This window comes from Morus notabilis, unplaced genomic scaffold (genome assembly GCF_000414095.1).
Source record: "Morus notabilis unplaced genomic scaffold, ASM41409v2 Scaffold1927, whole genome shotgun sequence".
In the NCBI taxonomy this organism is placed as follows: domain Eukaryota; kingdom Viridiplantae; phylum Streptophyta; class Magnoliopsida; order Rosales; family Moraceae; genus Morus; species Morus notabilis.
Window position 1 is genome coordinate 24,983 of NW_010367010.1, and position 21,751 is coordinate 46,733.

Genomic DNA, 21,751 nt, shown 5'->3' on the forward strand with positions numbered 1-21,751 from the left:
AAAAAAAAAAAAAAAAAAAAAAAAACCTGAACAAAAAATTAGTCAAGCCTGAATTTGCTGGATGCACAAAACTTGTATTCCAGAATTTCTCTACGCATTTCAACCACATTAAAGTAAAACTTGCAAAAAGAAATTGAGCAATCTTTGTTTGATTATAGCCATGATGAATTACATAAAATCCCTATAATGCAGAGATCAGAAAAAACAAATCATCCGTATAAAAATACTAAACTCCTGACTCCTATACCATAATAAAGAGCCAATTAGATGTCAACCCAAAGTTAATGTAATAACGCATTGCAACGTTAAGTTAACACAAGCTAACATCCACGTCATTTTGTTCCAACAGAAATCGCTCCTTCATAGTTCATTCACACGACTCATCTCTAAAGTTTCATTCAAGCCAGTCCCACATAAAGCAATTAATTTGGAGACTTTTGATAGGTGAACTACTTCCTATTCAATTGCTTTAACAGAAGCCCTCTAACTAAATCCAATCGGCCAACAGTGGAGAGACCCTTGCTACAGATTCGAAGAGCACATACTGATTGAAAAGAAAGAAATCAATAAAGTACAACAGATTCATCGAAGAGCTGCAACAGAAGAGTAAGAGCTACGCTTACAATTGTGGACATCACCTTCCTCAACTATTCCAACACGAACATACCAGAACATTACTGTTAACTAAGGAGTCAGAATGTCAGATCATGCATGACCACATTTTTTATCACTCGTCTGAGCAAGTGCAAAGCAGACGATTAAGAATCAAATTAAGACGGAGTTCTCAACACATTACAAGTAGTGTTTAAAAAAAGAAACCTAGCAACAGAATCCTTACAAAAAAAAAGGGTCAACAGTCAAACTTAACTCGTAACTAAAATACCAAGACTTGGTCTGAATCAGAGCCAGTATATATATGGTCCAAGACAAATCACGATCAAGGTAGTAAAAGCATAAAGCAAAAGCATGCATCTGCGGGTAGCTGAGTGTGTGCATATACGTGTATGTCTGCACCAGTGGATGTTAATTATCACATTTCTTGATCATTTAACTTTTAGAATAGATGGATTCTACATTCCACAACCATGTCCAACCTCAAGCAGACCACTTCGTTCAAGCATACTCCTTGCAGGACAAACATCTGAATGCGCAAATTCAATCATGTAGATCATAACGGTTTGCACTGCAAGAGTATGCAAAGCTCAAACCGAGGACTAAATTCCCCACCAAAGGAAGCTACTTATCGTCTAATCCCCAAATAATTCCTCCTAACCAGTTTAAAAGTGCCCAACTGTAAAGCCAAAAAGAGGAGAAATTTAAAGAATCAAAAACATCAATTGCTCACCCTTTTAATTAAAGAAAACAATTTGCTAAGCCCTATTTAAAAAATCAGAACTTTGACTAAATTACCTAAGCAGCTCACCCCTAATTCAATATGAGAATCCTAACGTAAAACAGATTCACCAAACTTAGGCCCTGTTTGCAAAGTCATGAAGCCAGCTACCACCAAGTTACACAAAAAAACAAATAAATCTTCTAAGCTTCCAAGAATACCAAAACATATCGAGAATCAATTGAGCAAATCATAAGACAGAAATTGGCAACAGGAAATATAAGAGAATCCATGAACCAAATCCCAATTCCCATGTTAAGAATGAATCAAAATTTTTCATTGTTTGAGCCTTACCATTGGAGGCGGATCGTTTACCACGCTTGATCCGCTCGAGCTGAACCTGCGTGTCCATGAACATCCGCATCCGCTGAACCTCCAAGTCCTTTGCGAACTGCATCCTCTGCTTCTCCAACTCCACCATCTGCCTCAGCTTCTCCCCCTCCACCTTCTCGTACACCGCCCCGAACCTCGCGATCGCCCTCGCCAATCTTCTCATCCCTTCCGCATCCCCAACCGCAACCCCTCCTTCATCTTCGCTCTCCCTCTCCTCCTCCTCCTCCTCATCCACTTCCTCCTCGTTTTCCAAATCGTCCTCATCCTCCTCCGCCTCCGCCGCCGCAGCCGCCGCAGCCATCGCCGAGTAATTCCTCCTGAAGAAACCCTCGTCCGCCGCCACCGGCGGCGGAGCGGACCGCTTCTGCGGAATCGCAACGAGCGCCGTGGAGGAAGCCTTCCGGTAGGGAAGGAGAGGGACGGCGACGGGCGGAGAGGGCGAGAGCGAGGGAGGAGAAGGCTTCTTCTGATTGGAGCCGATGAGGACGTCAAAGCGGTCGAAGAAGGTCCAGGAGGAAGTGAAAGCGCCGTTGGAAGACGAAACCCTAGCCTTCTCGACCTTGTACTTCTTCTTAATGGTGTCGATTCGGTTCTTGCACTGGACATCTGTGCGGTGGGTCTTCTTGGTGTGGCCATGGAGGGCGTTGACGGCGTCGGCGACGTCCTGCCAGTCCTTCTGTCGGAGATTACCGCGGTTGAGCTCCACGTAGCGGCGGCCCCAGGCGTCGATCAGAGTGGCGGTGGCCTCCTCGCTCCAGCAGTCCTCGCGGACGGGCATGGGCCGGGAGGAGGAGGAGTTCTGGTTCTGGAAGAGAGGAGTGGGAGCGGCAGCGGCAGAGGAAGAGGGCGTCGTGGTGGTCGTGGTCGTCGTCGGTGCCGGCGGTGGCGGAGTGAGGGAGTCGGTGATGTCGCCCATCGTCGTCGTTTAGCGGAGAAGAGAGCGTCAAATGGAAATTTCGAAACTTGGTAAGGAGGGTAATTAGGGGGAAAAGGGAGGGGTCGCGTCGGTGGGAGAAGAGCGCCGGCCGCATGAGCCGCGAGTGTAGGGGGCAGGTCGCCGGGCCGAGCGCGTGGAGCCTACTCACAGCTTTAGTGGCTCGGCTCATCTTTAGTAAACCGGCTCGGCTCGCTCTTTTTCTTTATTTCTTTTTTTTCCCCCCTTTCGCTGAATTGCGTACCTTGATAAATCAAAGTGAAGTCATTCAGCAATATAACAAAAAAACCATAGTCCATATGTATGTATTATCCTCTTTCACCAAAAACCCAAAAACAAAAAACAAAAAACAAAAACAAAAATAAAACAGAGGCTTAAGAGTCTGGTTCACGTGTTCAAGTCAATAATTCTAATTTAGTAGTAAAATTTTAAGAGAGTGAAATTTTTAAATTTATATATTTTATGAGGAAAAAACACTAATAAAATTAAAATAATAAGTTACATACGTAGTCTTCGCTTGATCTAGTGACACAAAGAGCTTAGGTAGGGTGGAGTTTGAAGACATTATTAGTTCAATCCCGTGTTATACCATAAAAAAACAAAAATAAAAACTTATTAAGGAGAATGAAGTAAATAGCATATTTGTAATAAAGTAATTAATAGTATATTAAAAATTTACTAGATAAAAAAAAAATTTGTCACATAAATGATAAATCCAGTACCTGGTAAAAGTAGGCTATATTATAGGGTAACAAACAAGCCAATTTGAACTTGTAAAATCGCGTATGCTTAGATGATATTTGGTATATGAATTTTGTTACAGTGCAAACTCATAATTTTGGTTCTGTTACAGTGTTTTTCTCTTAAAACAATTTGAATTTTAAAAATCATAATTAAGTATTCAAGATTAGAGACCACAAAAGAGCATCAATTGCATTCACACATAGATCTTCACTTTGTTAGGAACTCGATATCTCCATAATTTCTTCCACCATGCCCAAGCAATGTCCTTACCTAAACCACTCCTTTTAATTTTCTGATCATCAACTCCACTTTACCAAATTTTTCGGCTAAAGATTGAAGATAATAACATAATATGGATAATAACCTAAAAACACTCAATAGTAGAAGTGGAGTTAAACGATGATGGTAATTAGAATTTTCATACCTTGGTAATTCATGTTAGTAGCTCATGTTCGTGTTAATCTATTTATTAATCGTGTCAGAAAATATCAACTCAAACACAATTTGTTTATTAAACGTGTCAAAAATATCAACCTAAACACGACTCATTTATTAGTCGTGTTAATCGTGCCAACTCATCTAACCCATTTAAATTAATATATTAAAAGAATAACTAATATAATAATGACTTATTTAACACAGTCAAGACGGATTTAATATGTTTATTGGTCAATTTATCTTTCCTTTAAGAAAAATAAATGAATTTTACCTACAAATATTAAAATTCACATTATTTGTATTTAATATGTTATATAAACTTTCATGTTATATCACATATCATTATATTACAGATGACACATATCGTTAATCGTGTTAATTCGTGTCACTTTGTGTTAGGAGGTCAATCCTAACCCAACCCATTTATTAATCATATTAATCGTGTCAATCTGATTATGACTCAAACCCATTTATAGTAAACTCAAACCCGCTAATTTCGTGCGGGTTTTGAGTCGTGTCGCTACCCGGATTGCCAACCCTATCCATACCCATAAAAAATAATTTATATTTTGTATATGGGTTTTGCTATGCAAATCCATAGTTTTTGTTTTACTATAGTGTTTTTCTCTTACAAAAAATTTAAATTTCAAAAGTCATAATTAAAAACTCTGATTTGAATCATAGTTTAAACTCATTTACCAAACAGACACTTACTCTTCCACAATCATAATTTCTTCCAAATTTTTTCCCCAACACTATTAAAAATGCATGTTATTTCACTACTATATAAAAGAGTAGAAATGCATATACCAAATGTTCTCTTTCTTCTTTTTCTTTTCTTCCTTAATATTTTATATTTTTCGTACTTACCTTTCTTTTTAACTTTTTATTTCATTTACCTCAATTAATTTTTTTCCAAAAGTTATCCTACTTAGATGTTTCTTCCGGTAGTGCTCTAATATACTGTGTATTATTATTCTCACAAATTTCTTTCAACGCACAGCTTCAGTGTTTTTCTTTTTTTTTTTTTTTTGGCTTTAATTTGGTGTTTTGTTTTAGCTTTTTATGTTCTCTTATTTCTTTTTCTTTTCTTCCCTAAAATTTTTTCTTCTTCGTAATTACCCTTTTTTAACTTTTTATTTCATTTACCCCAATTAATTTTTTTAAAAGGTTATCCTACTTAGATGTTTCTTTCCGGTAGTGCTTTAATATATTGTGTACTAAAAGTTATTCTCAAAAATTTCTTTCTAATTGTCTAGTTGCCCACTAAAACAAAATTTTAAAAATATACCCCTACCCTTTTTTGTTTTTTTGTCGCCTTCCGGACCACTACTCTCCTACACATATAAAAGAGCCATCATGGTTCTACTATTCCTTTTTTAGTTAACTAAAATGAGTCGTTTTGGCTCCTTTTTTTTTTTTTTTTTTTTTTTTTTTTTTTTTTTTTTTTATTGGTTTTTGTTTTTTTTTTTTTTAATCTTTTCTTTTTGTTTCATTTTTTCCCTTCTCAAATACTTGAAAAAAAAAAAAAAACCATTTGTTAGTAGATAACCTAGATTATGGACCATTATATGTTACCTTTTTTCACTTTTTATCATAATCTCAATGCTAAATTTATCTTATCTAAATAGTAAATGCTAAATATAAAAAAGAGTGGGTGAAAACTATATTTTTTCATTTTCTATAATCGTTTACGTACCATTTTGATGCTTTTTTTTCCTCTCTCTCTTTTCGGTCCCATATTTTTTCTTAACTTTTTATTTCTTTCTTTTATTTTCTACACGTGTTGAATCCTAATCTTAATCCTAAGTAAATTAAAAAGTATATATTTAATTGTTATTCATCATATGGTAGTTCTAAACAGTGAGTTTTAGGTGCTTTAGTTTATCTTTTATTTTTAAGTTTTAACTCCTTTATTTTTTTTTGTTATCTTATAATTTATGTTTGTCACAACCCGCTGCCAGCCACCAACTATGCTAGCCGGCGATGAATCGTGATGAAAAAACATGACGCACATACATACATATCATACTATATTTGCGGATCTCATATATATATATATATATATAACATGGTCATAAAAATGAGGAATATTTAAACTTTTAAAAGCTTACAAATTCTTAATTAAAACATGGAAGTTCTGAAATTTGAAAAGAAAAAGGTGCTTGGAAAGGGTTCTTTAATTAAAAACATAACTTTGTGAAAATCATATCGAAGCCATAAGGCCAACTTTCAAAAATTAATATCAAAGTTTGACTACTACAAGTCTTATCCCCATATGCACATTCACTTTGGTCGGCTTCCTCGATCACTGAGCTTCTATCTTAACTTTTTTTTTTTTTTTTTTTTTTTTTTTTTTTTTTAAAAAAAAAAAACCAACAAGGAATCCTAGTGAGCTAAGAAGCTTAGTAAGTGAGTAGACTAGCTACTCTAAATATGGATGCAAAGCAACACAATAATTCCTTAACATAAAAGAGACATGAATATAAATGTAGACATAAGCGATATTAATTTGAATACCTAATTCAAGTACTCATAATTTTTCTCAATATACATAGTCAAATAATTCATAATTTTTACCAACCGATAAGTAATCATAATATAGCATGCTTCGTACTAACTCCTAACATGTTTCATAGAGGAGTGTATTATACTCAAATATTTATAAACTCGTCATATTAAATATTCATGTTATCAGTTGACTATTACTTTGACTTTATAACTCATATTCAACGTATGAGATTCATAATCTTGACGTACCATAATCATAATTATAAGATATCATAAATCATAATCTTAACATACCATAATAATATTCATAAGTTTTAATATTAACATACCTTAACCATAATCATATCATATCATACATCATAATCTTAACATACCATTATCATAAGCATACCATATCATAAAGCACAATCAATTTCTTACCGTAACTGAAGCTTTCTCAAGTAGTCATGTACTCTTATAAGCACAATTATGCAGAGGATTTAAACAAGAACAACACATTGATGGTAGCTAAAATCTAAAATACATAAATACCCCCAATAATCTAGCGTACCCATATGTGCCTTCATATTAGGGGTTCACAACAACCAAGAAGACATTAGAAAACAAGACAATCATAATCATAATCAAATGTTCCCATTTAACATGATCATAGTTAAATCTAAGTAAGAGATATACATACTTTAAATCAACATAGTCTTATTATGCTATAGTCCTACCAAGTCGTATCATACTCTCATATTCATAACATAACCTCATATCATACACTATCATGAACAAATCATTCTATAATAACTCATAGCACAATATTATTATGTCATAACAATAAGCCTAACTTATCACATACTTAATGGACTAGTATCCTAACATGTAAGTACTAATGGGCCTGTTGGACTACCTTATGCCGGTTGATGCTCAATCGTGTGGCTATCCTGGACTCTAGGCCAATGAGTCTAAGGAATCACACACACGAACCTCACGTACCATTTAACAAATCAAACTCGGCTTCCAGGAGTGTACCACTAGTTATATATGGCTTGCCTATCACACCAGAATCACAATCTATTGGCATTCACATAAGCGGTAATGTGGGTATTCACGGGGTTTTATCCATTCTTGCTCGACCGAGACTCATGGAATTCAACACCGTGACTAAATCACAGATCCAACAACCACTAGAGTCGCCACATCTATAACTCGGGACTACAGAGCATAAAGTCCATCTAACGGACTTAATTAAATCATAACTATCATATTAGGTCCTCTAACGGACCGGCGGTACCCACTAATATGTGTAATTAATCATAACATATTATATGCCAATGTTCATACTTAAATATAATGTCAACAAAATAATGCTTTATCTTGTCATGCTACTTCATATATCACACATGTTTCTTAGTGCTGGTTTTCGAAACGTTTTTGAGTGTGGAAGCGTGGTAGTACGGATCGTTTATAACAAAAAAATTTCACTAAATATTTTGAATGTGTTATAGATTATATTAATTTATGCAATAATAAATTAATCTTATTAATTTATAAGAATAGATAATTAATACATTGTCAACGATTAGGACGATAACTTGAAATTCTTTGGCCAACGAACGTTCCTCACTCCAAAGCTTTCTTACAACACCTAAGCTTTCCTCGTCTACTCCTTGATTTTGAAAGACGATGAGTGTGGGCTCAAGGTATAACTATCAGAATGATCACTCGCTAATTTTCTATTCTTTCACTATCAACGCATGTATGTGAAAGAATTAGAAAATTTTGAAGAACTTTTCTTCTCTTTTTTCTCTTTTAGGATTTTCAGCCAACCTAGGGATATTTGGAGAAAAACCAATCACTCTTTTCCAATTCCTATTGTCTCTATTTATAGACAATTAGGAGAATCCTTTGCTTGTAGACAAAGAAAATAGGAAATTGGTAACTACTATATTTTTAATCTCATTAAAAATACAGTTTTCCTTTTTCTTTTGGAAACAAACTTTCCTTCCCTTTTCTTATTGTGTGGCCGGCCATCTCTTAGGAAAGAAGGAGAAAATTCCTTCCTAATCCAGTTTCTAATTTTAGCTTAAATTCAATTCCAAATAAAGTAACATTTTACTTTCCTTTTTGAATTTAATTGGAAAACTTGTCCAACAAGTAAACTGGATTACTTAGAGAGCAAGCAACTAAAATCCCGGTGAGATTTTACCCGGTGTCACACATCTCCTGTGGTCCCACCACAGTGTGTGACAAAATAATTAAATAATCACATTATTTAATGTATAATTAATTCTCAATTAATTATTCGTGAGTGAAATAAAATTTTGATAATTCATTTTGTCTTGCAAATAATACAAGGATGACAGGGGACTTATGGACCTATAATTTGAAGTTCTAATAAAATTAATAATTAATTAAACTATTTAATTAATTTATTAATTCTATTAATTCTAAAAGTTACTCCACTAAAAACTTGAAATTGCACTCTCGAAATTATAAACATAATTTACTTCTAAGAACTTGAAGTGTCCATTTGATATAGTCACTACATATAAATCGATCCTCCATAAATAATTCATAATTAGAGTTATGTGAAATCCGCTAACCTCTCTAATTACATCTTTATCCTTGAGTGCCATTGATTCTCTAATGAATAGTATATTCATAAAACACATTCATGAATATGAGCTCGTTACTTATTCAAGTACGGAATCAACCCTCAAGGGAATTGTTTATCTGCTTCTTCAAAGAAGAAGGAATGAATTCCATCTTGTATATTAGCATTCTCAGCTACCCATTTCATCATGTTTCCATGATACAAGGAATATGATTTATGATCTCAAAATTCGTACTGAGTAAGTCAAAGAACACGAATCCATAAATACGAGTCTACTAACAACTCAAGATTAAGATAATATATATATGACTATCAGTAGACTCAAATTTGATTTTCTATGCTTAACGAAAATTATCATAAAATCAAATTGTGTTTGTGTCCCAGTTCTACATAATCTCATTATGCATAATACACTCATTCAATATCCCTCTATATTAATGATGTGGATAACACCATTCAATTCTTAATGGGAATGACAGGTATTAGTAATGTTTTAATTAAAGATTCTGAAACTTTAATTAAATTCATTACGAGCATCGTTTCGATTATTTTCCTTAAATATTATCCTCTTGTATATAACACTTATATACAATATTTAAGGTTACATAAATAATCGTGGAATTTTCTATGATATTCATAAAGTATTCAATAATACATGCACAAAAATAATGAATAAACCATTTTATTAATCAAATAATAAAATATCCTCATTACATGTCATGCTTAAAGACACCTATCCCAACACTTAGATGCTCACATTAAGCATACTAGCATTTTACTTTACCATGTCATTTGCATTCTTGTAGTCAACATAAAACATGCTTCCATTATTAATACTCATATCCACTAAAATATTTTGTATTAAGACATTACTATCATATCCATTGTAGCTAATAAATGAGCATAAAACATTCACAAGGAATTTGAATATTTTAATGTCATGTTCATTGACCATGAAAATTCATAAGTGGCATGATAAACAATAAAAATAGCCCATGAGACATAATTATAACCACCTTTCATACTGTCATAAACAATCATGACATCCATACGTAGTAATGGCAACAAAGTCACAAGTAAATTGCAAGCATCACTTGTGCTACCGGTGAGTACTTTACTTACCTTAACCATTCATATATTCTAAACGTAAGCTCCTTATGCTTCGTTCGATTCACGCACAATGATTAGGTGTTCACCTAATTTTAGCAAATATTTCCTGTTAGTTGGGACGTTACAAATTCTTTTAAGAGTATTACAAAACTCTAGAGCTGCTAACAAATTCCTAAGAATAGGAAATCATAATGTTTCCTCTTTCATATCTTAATCGAAGACTCGTAATTACAATCTCACCCGTTGTTTTGAAAAACGTGATTTGAGGTTAAGGAAGACTCTTTAGAATTTAATAACCTTGTCCATAACTTAATAAAGCAAAACCAACTGCTTAATTCATAATATAACCATAATTTTCTTAAAAGAAAATCTATCAAACTAAAATATTTAATTTAAAGTCCTTAATTCTTATAGATATACTTTTTTTTAAGATAATTGAAGGAACGCCAACTCATAACATGAGCTTTCGTTATCATTCGATATTGTCAAAAATAAAATCTAGCATGAACAATTAGATTTTCAACAAAACTAACTAAAATCTCAGTTTTATTTAATTTTTCATCATCAAAATAAACCATTTGTCATCAAACATAATAATAAAATTTCATACATACTTATTGATATTCAAATATCTACAAACTTAATTATTTAATTATAAGAAACTCCACATATTTCACGATCTTTAATATCAAAGTATCAACTCCATATTTAATAGCACAAATGTTGATCACAAACAATTTTTTTGTAAAACCACAGATTCGTCGACTCTTATGAAAATATTCATAATATATTATAGGTAGATCAAAAAATTATGGGACCACAGCCCAGTCAAAGTAGACTAGAGCTTTCTTTAGAGCTATTATAAGTTAGGTTTCAAATTTATTAAATTCATCAAAAATAGTCCGTAATCCATATTAAAAATTCACGTCAGGAAATTGACAGATTTTTACATGAACTTGTAAAAATCATAACTAATTCTATAAAATCATTTTTTGAGTGATTTAAAAACTCACATAAAGCTTAAGATGTCTATTTTAACAAAAAAATATCAACTGAGACAAAACAGTATATAAAATAACCAGAAAAACTGAAACTTCATAGCTGATCTCATAAACTTATTCATAATCATTTTGTTAAACATATAGCATGCAAACTTAAACAACTAGAAATAAACTTAATGATCATCAATAATTAAACTCCATCATCAAAATACATATTCTAATATAATCCCATGATTTTGAAAGGTTGAGCACTCTCACCCTTAAAGAAATGATAAAGTTTGGCTTCACTTTGATGATGAACTCGTAGCTTGAATTGGGAGAAACATGTTTAGTTGGAATAGTGGATTTAGAGGAGTTAAATATCATGTAAAATCATTCAAAAATGGATTATAACTCACCCACTAAAATAAATTGATCAATGAACAAGTTTTGGTAGGGACAACTTACCAAACTAGATTTACAATCTTCTATTCTCGGATTGGGGCTTGAACATAATATTTGAGAGGTTTTTAGGGCTAAAAAATCATCTCTCTCAAGGAAATCAAAGGAGGATGTTAGTACTATGAGTTGGGAGAAAAATTTTGATGGAAAATTGGAGTTTTGAATGATTTTTGGTGGGTTTTCTAGCTCCTCTACAGAGTTACGGGATTTTTTTTTTAATTTTTCTAAGAGAAAGAGTAAGAAAGGGAGCGAGAGAGTAGAATATGTCTGAGCTTTGAGAAATAATCGATGTCATCTTCTCTTTTTCTTTTTAATTTTATTTTTTAACCTAACTGACTTTCTATTGGTTGTGGTGTATGGTGACCCTCAAACAACTAATCAGAAACTTTTAGAAACTCAATCAACTTTTATGTTTTAACCTACATATTTTTATAATCGTGTTTTGGGTCCCATATTTTCAAAAAATTACGTTTCAATTCCGTATTTTGGCAAAATTATAAATTTGTCCCCGAAATAGAATCTTTATAAAAACTCTACTTTTGATTAATTTTGATGCCCCGATTAAGAATCCGACATTAGAAATTTCATCCGGAATTTAATTTCATAAGTTTTGCTCCAATTAATGTTTTTGGAAGAAAATTACCCTTGGATGATAATTCTGTAGGGTGACGCGTGAGTTTAGGACATCCAAATTCCCTTAATTGTGCTGAAAAAATCATAAAACACATAATAATCATAATGCTCACCACAAAATTTCATAAGATTCCAAGATAAATTTAAGAAGTGTTACAATGTTCATCTTACGATGGTTTTCATAACGATAAGTTTTTACGCGTTTTACTCTTTTTCCTTTTATTTTTAAGTTTCAACTCCTTTATTTATTTACTTTTTACTTTGTTATTATATAATTAGGAATGTTTCATGTATTTTTATAATTAAACATAACATTTTCACTTAAAATACTATTAACGTATACTTCTTTTAAAAAAGAAAAAGATGATGTGTGAGGGATTTCAAACTCTACATTTTGTCATGGAATTAGGAGTGCAATATTCTTTAAAATAGGTATCCTGTCACTTAATATTAGTTTACCAATCCATCCCAAAAACTTAAACTATTAGGAGATGGGTTAATAATAGTTTTATAGTTTAACTCACTTAATATATACTCTTTTATAATCTCTATATAAAAATATTTGTCTATTTTTTTTTCCATTTATTGTTTGTATTTTACGATATAAAAATTTCAATTATAACAAAATACGTGCATCGTACCTACCAAAACTATTCTACAACAAAAGAATAGACTAACTCCTTGTTCATTTCACCGTTCGAGTTTTTAGTTTTAGATTTTTACAGTTAAAAACTATCAGAAAATGTCACATCAAACTTTTTCTGTTACAGTTAAAAGCTCTTAAAAGATATTATATCTCAACTCAAATTAAAAACTTAAATACGCGAAGCGAACGAGATATAAATATACATCGTGTGATTCACTACATGTGAAAGAACCTCTGCTGTGAGAATCGTACACAAGTCAATAAGGAGGATTGAACAATTCTTGGGCTTGGATGGGGTAGCCCCTAAAGCGGCCCAAAATCCGCCGGAGAAAGAGCGTAAAAAGAGTGTTGAGATTGGACCTACCACATTGGCTGCGACTCGGCTCCGTTAAAAGTTGAGCAGTGAGCGTGTATTGCGTATAAATAATGTCGTCGATTTTGCAAACAGTCTTCCTAATTGTGAAACCGACAAGTTGTACTCCTCCTCTGCGTCTCTTCTCCATCAACCTCAATAATTACGAGTAATTTCTTCTTCGGCCACAATCTTATTAAAAGAGTGAAAAAAGCATGTTACTTTCGGATTTAAATTTGTAAATACGTACATAGTACATTTCCCTAGACATTGAGAAAGACAGCCTTGTAATTTGTTTTCCCTTGTAAGAATAACCTAGAAGTTTAAAGTTGTGTTCTTTTCACAATTTAAATCACAATTTAAACTGTATTATGTGAGATAAAATATTATAATAAACTGTTAAATTTAAATTTTTATAAGAGAAAACACTGTAAATTTGGAGCAGAAAAATTTAAGTTGTGTTAGTGCCGCAAATTCACATCCGGAACTTTATAAAATAAATTCCATGAAAAAATTTGGGACTATAATACCACTTCGGAAATACTTCTTTCTTATATTAATCAAAGTAGGTTTACAGTTTGTAAATTTAAAAATCTTAAATATTTTAATTCACGTATTATTATATTTTAACTTATATTAAAAGATAATAAAGGTGATTAATTTTTTAGACATATTATAATACTAAATTTGTTCCAACCTAATTGAATCCTAAACAATAATACTATCTAAAGTCCAAACCATATATATGCACCAAAAGCGGCCTAGCTAGAAATTTTCATTGAATTAGGAGAATGTAATAAACAGTAAATTTATGAAACTAAATTAAGTAAATATTAGATTTTAAAACTATTTGAACTAAATAATAACTTATCTTATAAATGTTTTATTTACCATTAGTAAAAAGATTTTTTTCACATAAATTATTTTTTTACAACATTTTTCACGTAAATACAAGTGTTTTTACTATGTAAATTATTTTTCACCAGTCATAAAAAAAACATTTACATAGAAACTGTCATTTACTTCAAATAGTTTTAAAATCAGTTATTTACTTTATTTAATTTCATAAATCTACTATTTACTAAAATTTTCCCTTTAAAAAAAAAAAAACTTCAGATATTGTGGTATATAAATGTTGCCTTTCTCCCCTATTAAAATTATTGTTGATATCATCCAATGATCCATTACATGATAAAATATATTCCCAAAACAAGTTAAAATTATAGGAATCGAATTTAATGTTTATTGCCTAAAAAAGGAAAGTCTACTAGTTAGACAATAGACCATGCACAGTAAGATCTAACATGTTTAAGGATTTTGAGAAAAGGGAACAGAGAAAGTGATGAAGCTAGCAGAAGACTTTTTAGCCTAGGGGTTTGTTTATATTCGGGGCCAACAAAATATTTCTCAACACCATATATTTGGTAGAAATAGACAAAAATGGACAGCTAGTATACTAGTGGAGATCATCAAATTATATGATCATGTGATTTCAAAGAAATGGAAAACTATGGAACAAAACACGCACACACACACATAAAATACCACATGAATCAGATCGAGGATCAAGTCATCACCAATTTCATGCGCATATGATATGGTCTGATGACGATGGTATTCGTTAGATTACCAAACTGTTTTGCCGTGATTCCATAAGTATGGATTGTTCTCCTTGGGCACTAGTGGCCAAATTTATTAGGTACAAAAAAAAAAAAAGAAAAAAAAAAGAAAGGGGTTTCCTCCAAGATAGTAGCCTTGTAGATTAACCTGTATATATGGTCCCCGATCACTTATTGTGCTTACTTGTAAAGTTGGTTGACGACAAGATTGACAAAAACCCATATTATCCAGGGGTGTCCACAATCTCTACTCATATTTAAAAAATAAAAAAGGTTTATATGATTATATCTATGTATGTGTGTGTCTGAATACTTACATATATGTATATAGATATATGGTAAACAACAACATGGAGCATATTATAAAGTGGGATAAAAATGCAACTGATATGTTGTATCTGTCTATAAAGAAAACAAAGCAAAAGGTGAAGAAAGAGACTTTTTTTTTTTTTTGCTCTTTTGCAATCGATGAAAAGTGGGAGGCGCCGCTTGCATAATTGCAATTTTTGTGTTTCTTATTATTTTTCTACTTTTTTTCCCCCCCTCAACCACAAAGAGAATAAAATATCACTTCCTAGCTGGTTCCTTGAGGGGAAAAAAAAAGTTTTTTGACGTCAATAGATATCTGTCTATTCAAACCAAAGAGGTTTATGAGTTAATTAAAGAAGAAAAATGGAAGAGACATTTTCGGTGAAGTTAAATATATATTATGCAGGACAATGATTCTATGACTATGTTTTGGATATAATTAACTTCAATTTAAGATGGCCATCTCACCCCCCCAAAAAAAAAAAAAAAAAAAAAACAAAACATAAAAAGGAAAAGAAAAAGTAACCACGGAGGAACCACTTCTTCTTCTTCTTCTTCTTTTCTTCTTCTTCTTGGAAAAGAGAAGCATTAGGGGCCTGTTTGTTTCTATTTTTGTTTCCGTTTTTCGAGGATAAAAAATGAAAATGCGTAGACAAAACGCGTTTGGTGTAAAATTTTCTAAAAATTGAAAACAAAAACATTTGTCATTTTCTGAAAATCTGAAAACGACTTATTCTTGTTTTCATTTTCTCCGTTTTCCTTTTCTCTCTTCAGCCCAGACCAGAGACTTTCCCCGTTTTCCTTTTTCAAACACAATCAAAGGCCTCTAAGCAAGGAAACATCTTGTTCTCAAATTTCCTGAATTCAAAACCACTTCTTTTAAATTGATTAAGTATGATTAAGGATGTGTAGAAATCAAATTAAAAAAAAAAAAGTAACAAAATAATTAGACCTAGAGGTTGGCCCTTAATCTCTCTAATTCCAAGCAGAAATCATATCTGAGCACGAGGTAGGGCTTCACACCAAAGGCATGGCACAGTGGTCACTGGGTTAGGCAGGCGGAGGAGGTGGCTTCGCTAGCGGGGAACGGCGGCGGTGTAGGGTCGATATTTGTGTGCGTTGGGGATGCGCGGCCTTCTGACAAAGAGTTGAGCTGAGTCCTGTACAACCTAAATCATAGGAGGCCAGTCCACAATCTGTGGAAGAGTGGTAAGGTGGCGACGGCGGGTTGTGGTGGTGAAGTGACTGAAGAAAGGGTAGGGTGGTGGGTCGATCGGCGAGAGGCTAGGGTGGTGATTCTACTATGACGGTGACCTCTGTTGAGTTTGCGACGGCTTCCGGGGTGGTGGGTTGTGACGGCAAGAAGAGGAGGACGAGAAAGATAAATGGTATTGGTATTTGCTTTGTTTCAATGAACAGAGAAGAAGGTCAGAGATGGGGAAGAATGTGTTCTTCAAATTTGTGGTCTTTTTTTTTAATGTTTTTTAATCAATTTGATCTGTTTTTTATTTTTGTTTTTCTAATTTTTGTTTTGTTTGTTTGTTAATTTTAGTCTTTAAATTTTTTTAATTTAATTTGATTATTTATTTAATATATTAAAACTACCAAACGCATTTTCAGAAATAATTCCAAAATGAAAATGAAAACGTTTTCATTTCCATTTTCATATAGAAAATAAAATCATTTTGGAACCAATTCCAAACGCACTCTAGATTTTTGACGCACAGGAAAGTGAACACAAGTACTAATAAAGGTTAATTTTTTAGCACAAAAAATAAAAAAAAATAAAAAATAGCAATCATTTTGAATTTTTTTTTTCTTTGTGGGCTTTTACCACGACAAATTCATATATCCACCGATTATAGTAATTGCCAATCGTAATGTGTGTGTGTATTTTTTTGCTCACAATATGTGTGTGTACTGGTGTGGTATTAGAACGATTAATATATATACTGATCATGAATGAAAATAATAAAAACAAATGCTATTTAAAAAAATATATATCTTTTTTATTAGCTAGTTACATAAAAAAATAAACGAACAACAACAACAACAATGATAGGTTAATATACCACAACTTAATGTCAGGAAGTTTAAATATGTATGCTTACGATCTTCTAGTGAATTAGTTTGTGTACTTCATGAAAAAAAAAAAACAAAAACAAAAACAAACAAAAACAAACAAACAAACAAAAAGTTGCGAAAAATTCCAAGAAATGGTTTTTTCTAGGCTTCCTTGTTAAGTTGCAATCAAGATTTAGACAACATATAACTAAGCTAAGACGTAGAATTGCATTAAAAATAGAACGGGATACGAGTAAAAGAAAAAAAAAAAAAACGGTTTCTCTGGTCTTTAATATAATGATCTATGGAGGAGAAATGGTAAAAGGAATAATAGTACGAACTATTAGAAGTTACAAATACAGCAAGTAAAAAGCTTTAATAAATAACAAACGCTTTAAGAATTAAAGCGAAGCTTGTAAATTGAGGGAAAATAGAAATAAAGCAAGTAAAAACTTTAACAAATAACAAACACTTAAAAGATTATAGCAAAGCCTGTGAATTGAGCGATAAGATCATGACCATCGAAGTAACGAATAAAAACTAAGTAATAAAAGAAGTTTGGGTTAATTGCACGGGTGCTTTCTGAATTTTGGAGTCATTTTCAATTTGTTTTCTAAACTTTAAAAATTCTCATTTTTCTTTTTGAATTTTGAAGAAGTTTCTTTTTAATTCTTTTGTAAGAATTTCTATTAAAATCAGACAGAAAAAGAGTGGTTATTTAGTTTTTATTTGTTTGTTTCTTTTATAGAAAAAATTCAAATCGAAATACCACATATACATGACTGTATTACTCTCTCATTTTTTTGTATCTAATTTTCATAGAAATTATAATAAAATGGATTAAGTGAGAAGAATTTAAAATTTAAAAGATAAAGTGTGAGTTTTAAAAGTTTAGAGGGCAAATTGAGAATAAACCCAAAATTTAAGGGCATTTAGTGAGAATAATCGAAAAGTTAGATAAATACAATGAAGAACGTACCATTTGCAAGCAGAATAATCTGTAATTGCTTAAAAAAAAAAAAAGGAAAACTCAAAGCTGAAAAGGGGTGGTTTAGTGATCATATGGATTAGATTAATTAGTTGGTTGAATGCATGTTTCAAACTCCACTTTTTTTATTTTCTACCAAAAAAAAGAACTCCACTTTATTATTTTTTTCGGTGCATGCATTTAGGAAATAGACATACATATATCAATAAAAACCTCCAAATATATTCTTAGTATGGTTTTCAACGATGATGATCAGTTGAGATGGACTTATTAATAAAACAATTTATATCCACAGTCAAAACTTGTATTCCAGATTTCTATGTCAATCACATATAGGTTTCTTTTTTTTAATTTCTAACTTGTCAATCATTTCTGACATATCTTTGTTAGGTGAACCTTATTGAATAATTTCATATTCATTTTCATACAAAAACTAAAATCATTTTGAAGCGAGTTCTAAACGCGCCCATAACATTTTAATTAAGTTGGCCCCCTCCCTTCCTCTAAACCTCCAACTCAATTTATATATTGAATAAACAACCAAAACATAATTAATAATAATAATAATAATAATAATAATAATAATAATAATAATAATAATAATAATTGTTAGGTCCGCTTTTAGGTCGGTGTCACAAAGAGTGTTGCAACACTTGTTGTAACACTGATGACAGTAAAAGTGTAGACAGATCTGTTTTTCTTTTAATTTAGTTACAGTGATTATGAGTGCAATAAAATAACAGAAAGCATAAAGAACACACGAAAATGGTATCGCAGTTCAGTGCGCACACCTACTCTGCGGGGCCACGCCCAGACAGTGAACAAGCCACTAAGATCAAAGGATTACAAATTAACACCAATCGGACTTATACACCCAAAGACTCCCTCCTTGACGTTGTCGCCACCGTGTCGAATCTCCTTAATGACCTTGTCTAGCGAGCACCACTCGTCTTCAAACTGCACGGCGAAATCCCTTCAGCTAGCAGCGTGCTTTCCTCCGAAAGCTTCTAATCCTTCTCCCGAAGGACGATCTTCAATCAACACATAAAGGCTCACTCTCACATAGACTTTTTCTAAATATTTCTTCTGTAAAACCCATGCCCCATAATATGGCCTTGAATTGCTTTTTAAAACCATAAAACACAAAGGCTCATTTTTTCTCTTCCAAGACCATCACTTCACATACACACATGCTACAAATATAGCAATAGCACCAATTCCGATTTTTCCTTATTTTGCAAAGCACATGCAGCATATACTATTTTGGCACCAAGATCAATACCATTTACACTCCAAATCAAATATATCCAAGATATCTCTTCAAATCAATTATGCAGCAAATCACTTTTCCATATGAGCACATTTTCTCCAACAAATCTACAAATCTCCTAATTATAATATGTCAATCAAATCTTCCAAATCTTCTTTGAAATGTCCTTCCAAATATTGATTTCCATCAACAATACCATTCTAAATTCGGAGCAATTAGCAACCAAAATCACCTCTAATCTTCTCCATAAACATAAGTTGCCAAATGTACCTGTTTTTAAATTTTTACAATCAATGCCAACAAATTACCAACTAAAGTCATAAAAGTACAATGTTCTCCCCCTTTTTGACAAAAATAAACCAAAATAAAAATAATAATAATAATAATAAAACTTCTAGAAACTATTGTCGCAGGAAGTGTTGCAATGCAACACTTTCCTGCATATCACGTTTCAATTCATTGATTTCTATAAATCGCTGCCCCTGAATCCTTTATGAGTCTTACTCCCCCTGAGTATGATATTCTCCCATGCATATTGCTTTTATCACCTATCAAAAACTTACAGTGACCATTACCACAAACTCAGAGTTAGTAGTACATGCTTTAAAAGATGTATAAGCCCCATAACACCTTAAATCAGATTTCCTTACCCACACACGTTTAGGAAATTTATTTTGCACAATAATCTTTGCTTTAGGTGTCCTTCTTGTGAATGCGGAATACGGTGGATTAATGATCATACTTCTTTTTAAAGTATTCAAGTATTTGTAATATTTAGGTCTAATGTAGTCAGGCAAATTATAATAGTGACATGTAGGAACAAACCTTCTTGACTTATGTTGAGGGCGTGAGATAATAACTTTCTTACCGGAGATAATTTGAGGCTCAAGTGCTGGTGTCTCCTTCACAAATATTGTCTTGGACGTTAAGGATTCATTAGTATAACCAAGTCCATGATGATTACAACTTGCTTTTCCAATGGAGAGAATATGATCCAATTCGGCGATGCCGAAATTCATCATCTTCAAATTTTTCTGAGTGCTCTCTAGTTTAGCCCTTGTTTCCTTCAATTTCTTTTCTCTCTCTGCAGCAAGCAATTCATAATTATCAGTAGCTCTCTTCAACACATCATTCTCTCTGACAAGATCATCGACGCGCTCCCGTAGAGACTTATTTATTTCGCACACTTTAACCTATTTGCTGAACATGGTCTTATAAGCTTCCTATATGGCATCAATAGTTAACTCCTCACTATCACTATTACTTTCAGAATCTGAAAAATCTCCTTCCTTTTCACTATTCATGGAATCTGTTATAGGCCGTGTTGCAACACTGTCTGTGACACCTTTTGTAACACTGTTTGCAGAAACACCTTGATCAGTATAAACATTGAAAGCAATATAGGTACACACATGGTCTTCATCCTCCTGACTGCCTTCATAGTCTTTATCACTCCACGTCGCATTTAGAGACTTCTTCTTCTTCTTTAGAGTGTTGACACACTCAGATTGAATGTGGCTGTAACCGTTGCATTTCCGGCATTGAATACCCATGTTTTTTATCTTCATCTCTGTGTTCTTTGCTGCAGCTTTATTCTTCTGGAAATGATTGACATTGCCAAAGTTTGGCCTTTTTTTCTTCTTGTTGAACTTCTTAGTGCCATCAAGTAGTGGGGAGCATGAAACTAAACCTCATTATTTTAGAAAATCCATCCCTGCTACAACAGACCAACTCCCAATATCTCACCAAACAAAGGGTTAGTGAGCCTGGCTCTGATACTAATTGTTAGGTCCGCTTTTAGGTTGGTGTCACAAAGAGTGTTGCAACACTTATTGTAACACTGATGACAGTAAAAGTATAGATAGATCTATTTTTCTTTTAATTTAGTTCCAGTGATTATGAGTACAATAAAATAACAGAAAGCATAAAGAAGACACGAAAATGGTATCGTAGTTTGGTGCACACAACTACTCTGCGGGGCCACGCCCAGACAGTGAACAAGCCACTAAGATCAAAGGATTACAAACACCAATCGGACTTATACACCCAAAGACTCCCTCATTGACATTGTCGCCACCATGTCGAATCTCCTTAATAACCTTGTCCAACGAGAACCACTTGTCTTCAAACTGCATGGCGAAATCCCTTCGGCTGGCAGTGCGCTTTCTCCTGAAAGCTTCTAATCCTTCTCCCGAAGGACGATCTTCAATCAACACATAAAGGCTCACTCTTACATAGACTTTTTCTAAATATTTCTTCTATAAAAACCATGCCGCATAATATGACCTTGAATTGCTTTTTTAAAACCATAAAACACAAAGGCTCATTTTTTCTCTTCCAAGACTATCACTTCACGTACACAC

At 32.8% G+C, this 21,751-nt stretch overlaps 1 protein-coding gene across 4 annotated transcripts in view; it reads right to left on the reverse strand.

Moving 5' to 3' along the window:
• Positions 1–2,665, reverse strand: part of LOC21387331 (trihelix transcription factor ASIL2) — a 3,536-nt gene extending 871 nt beyond the window's left edge. For 2 of the 4 annotated variants that reach the window (XM_024174409.1, XM_024174408.1), the window contains exon 1: positions 1,688–2,665. In XM_024174409.1, the coding sequence (XP_024030177.1) occupies positions 1,688–2,642 (955 nt within the window). In that variant the 5' untranslated portion in view covers positions 2,643–2,665. Of the gene's footprint in view, positions 1–312; positions 545–860; positions 1,292–1,687 lie in introns of those variants that run through there. The other 2 variants (XM_024174407.1, XM_024174410.1) reach the window with 2 other exon arrangements.
• Positions 2,666–21,751: the final 19,086 nt, after the last annotated feature.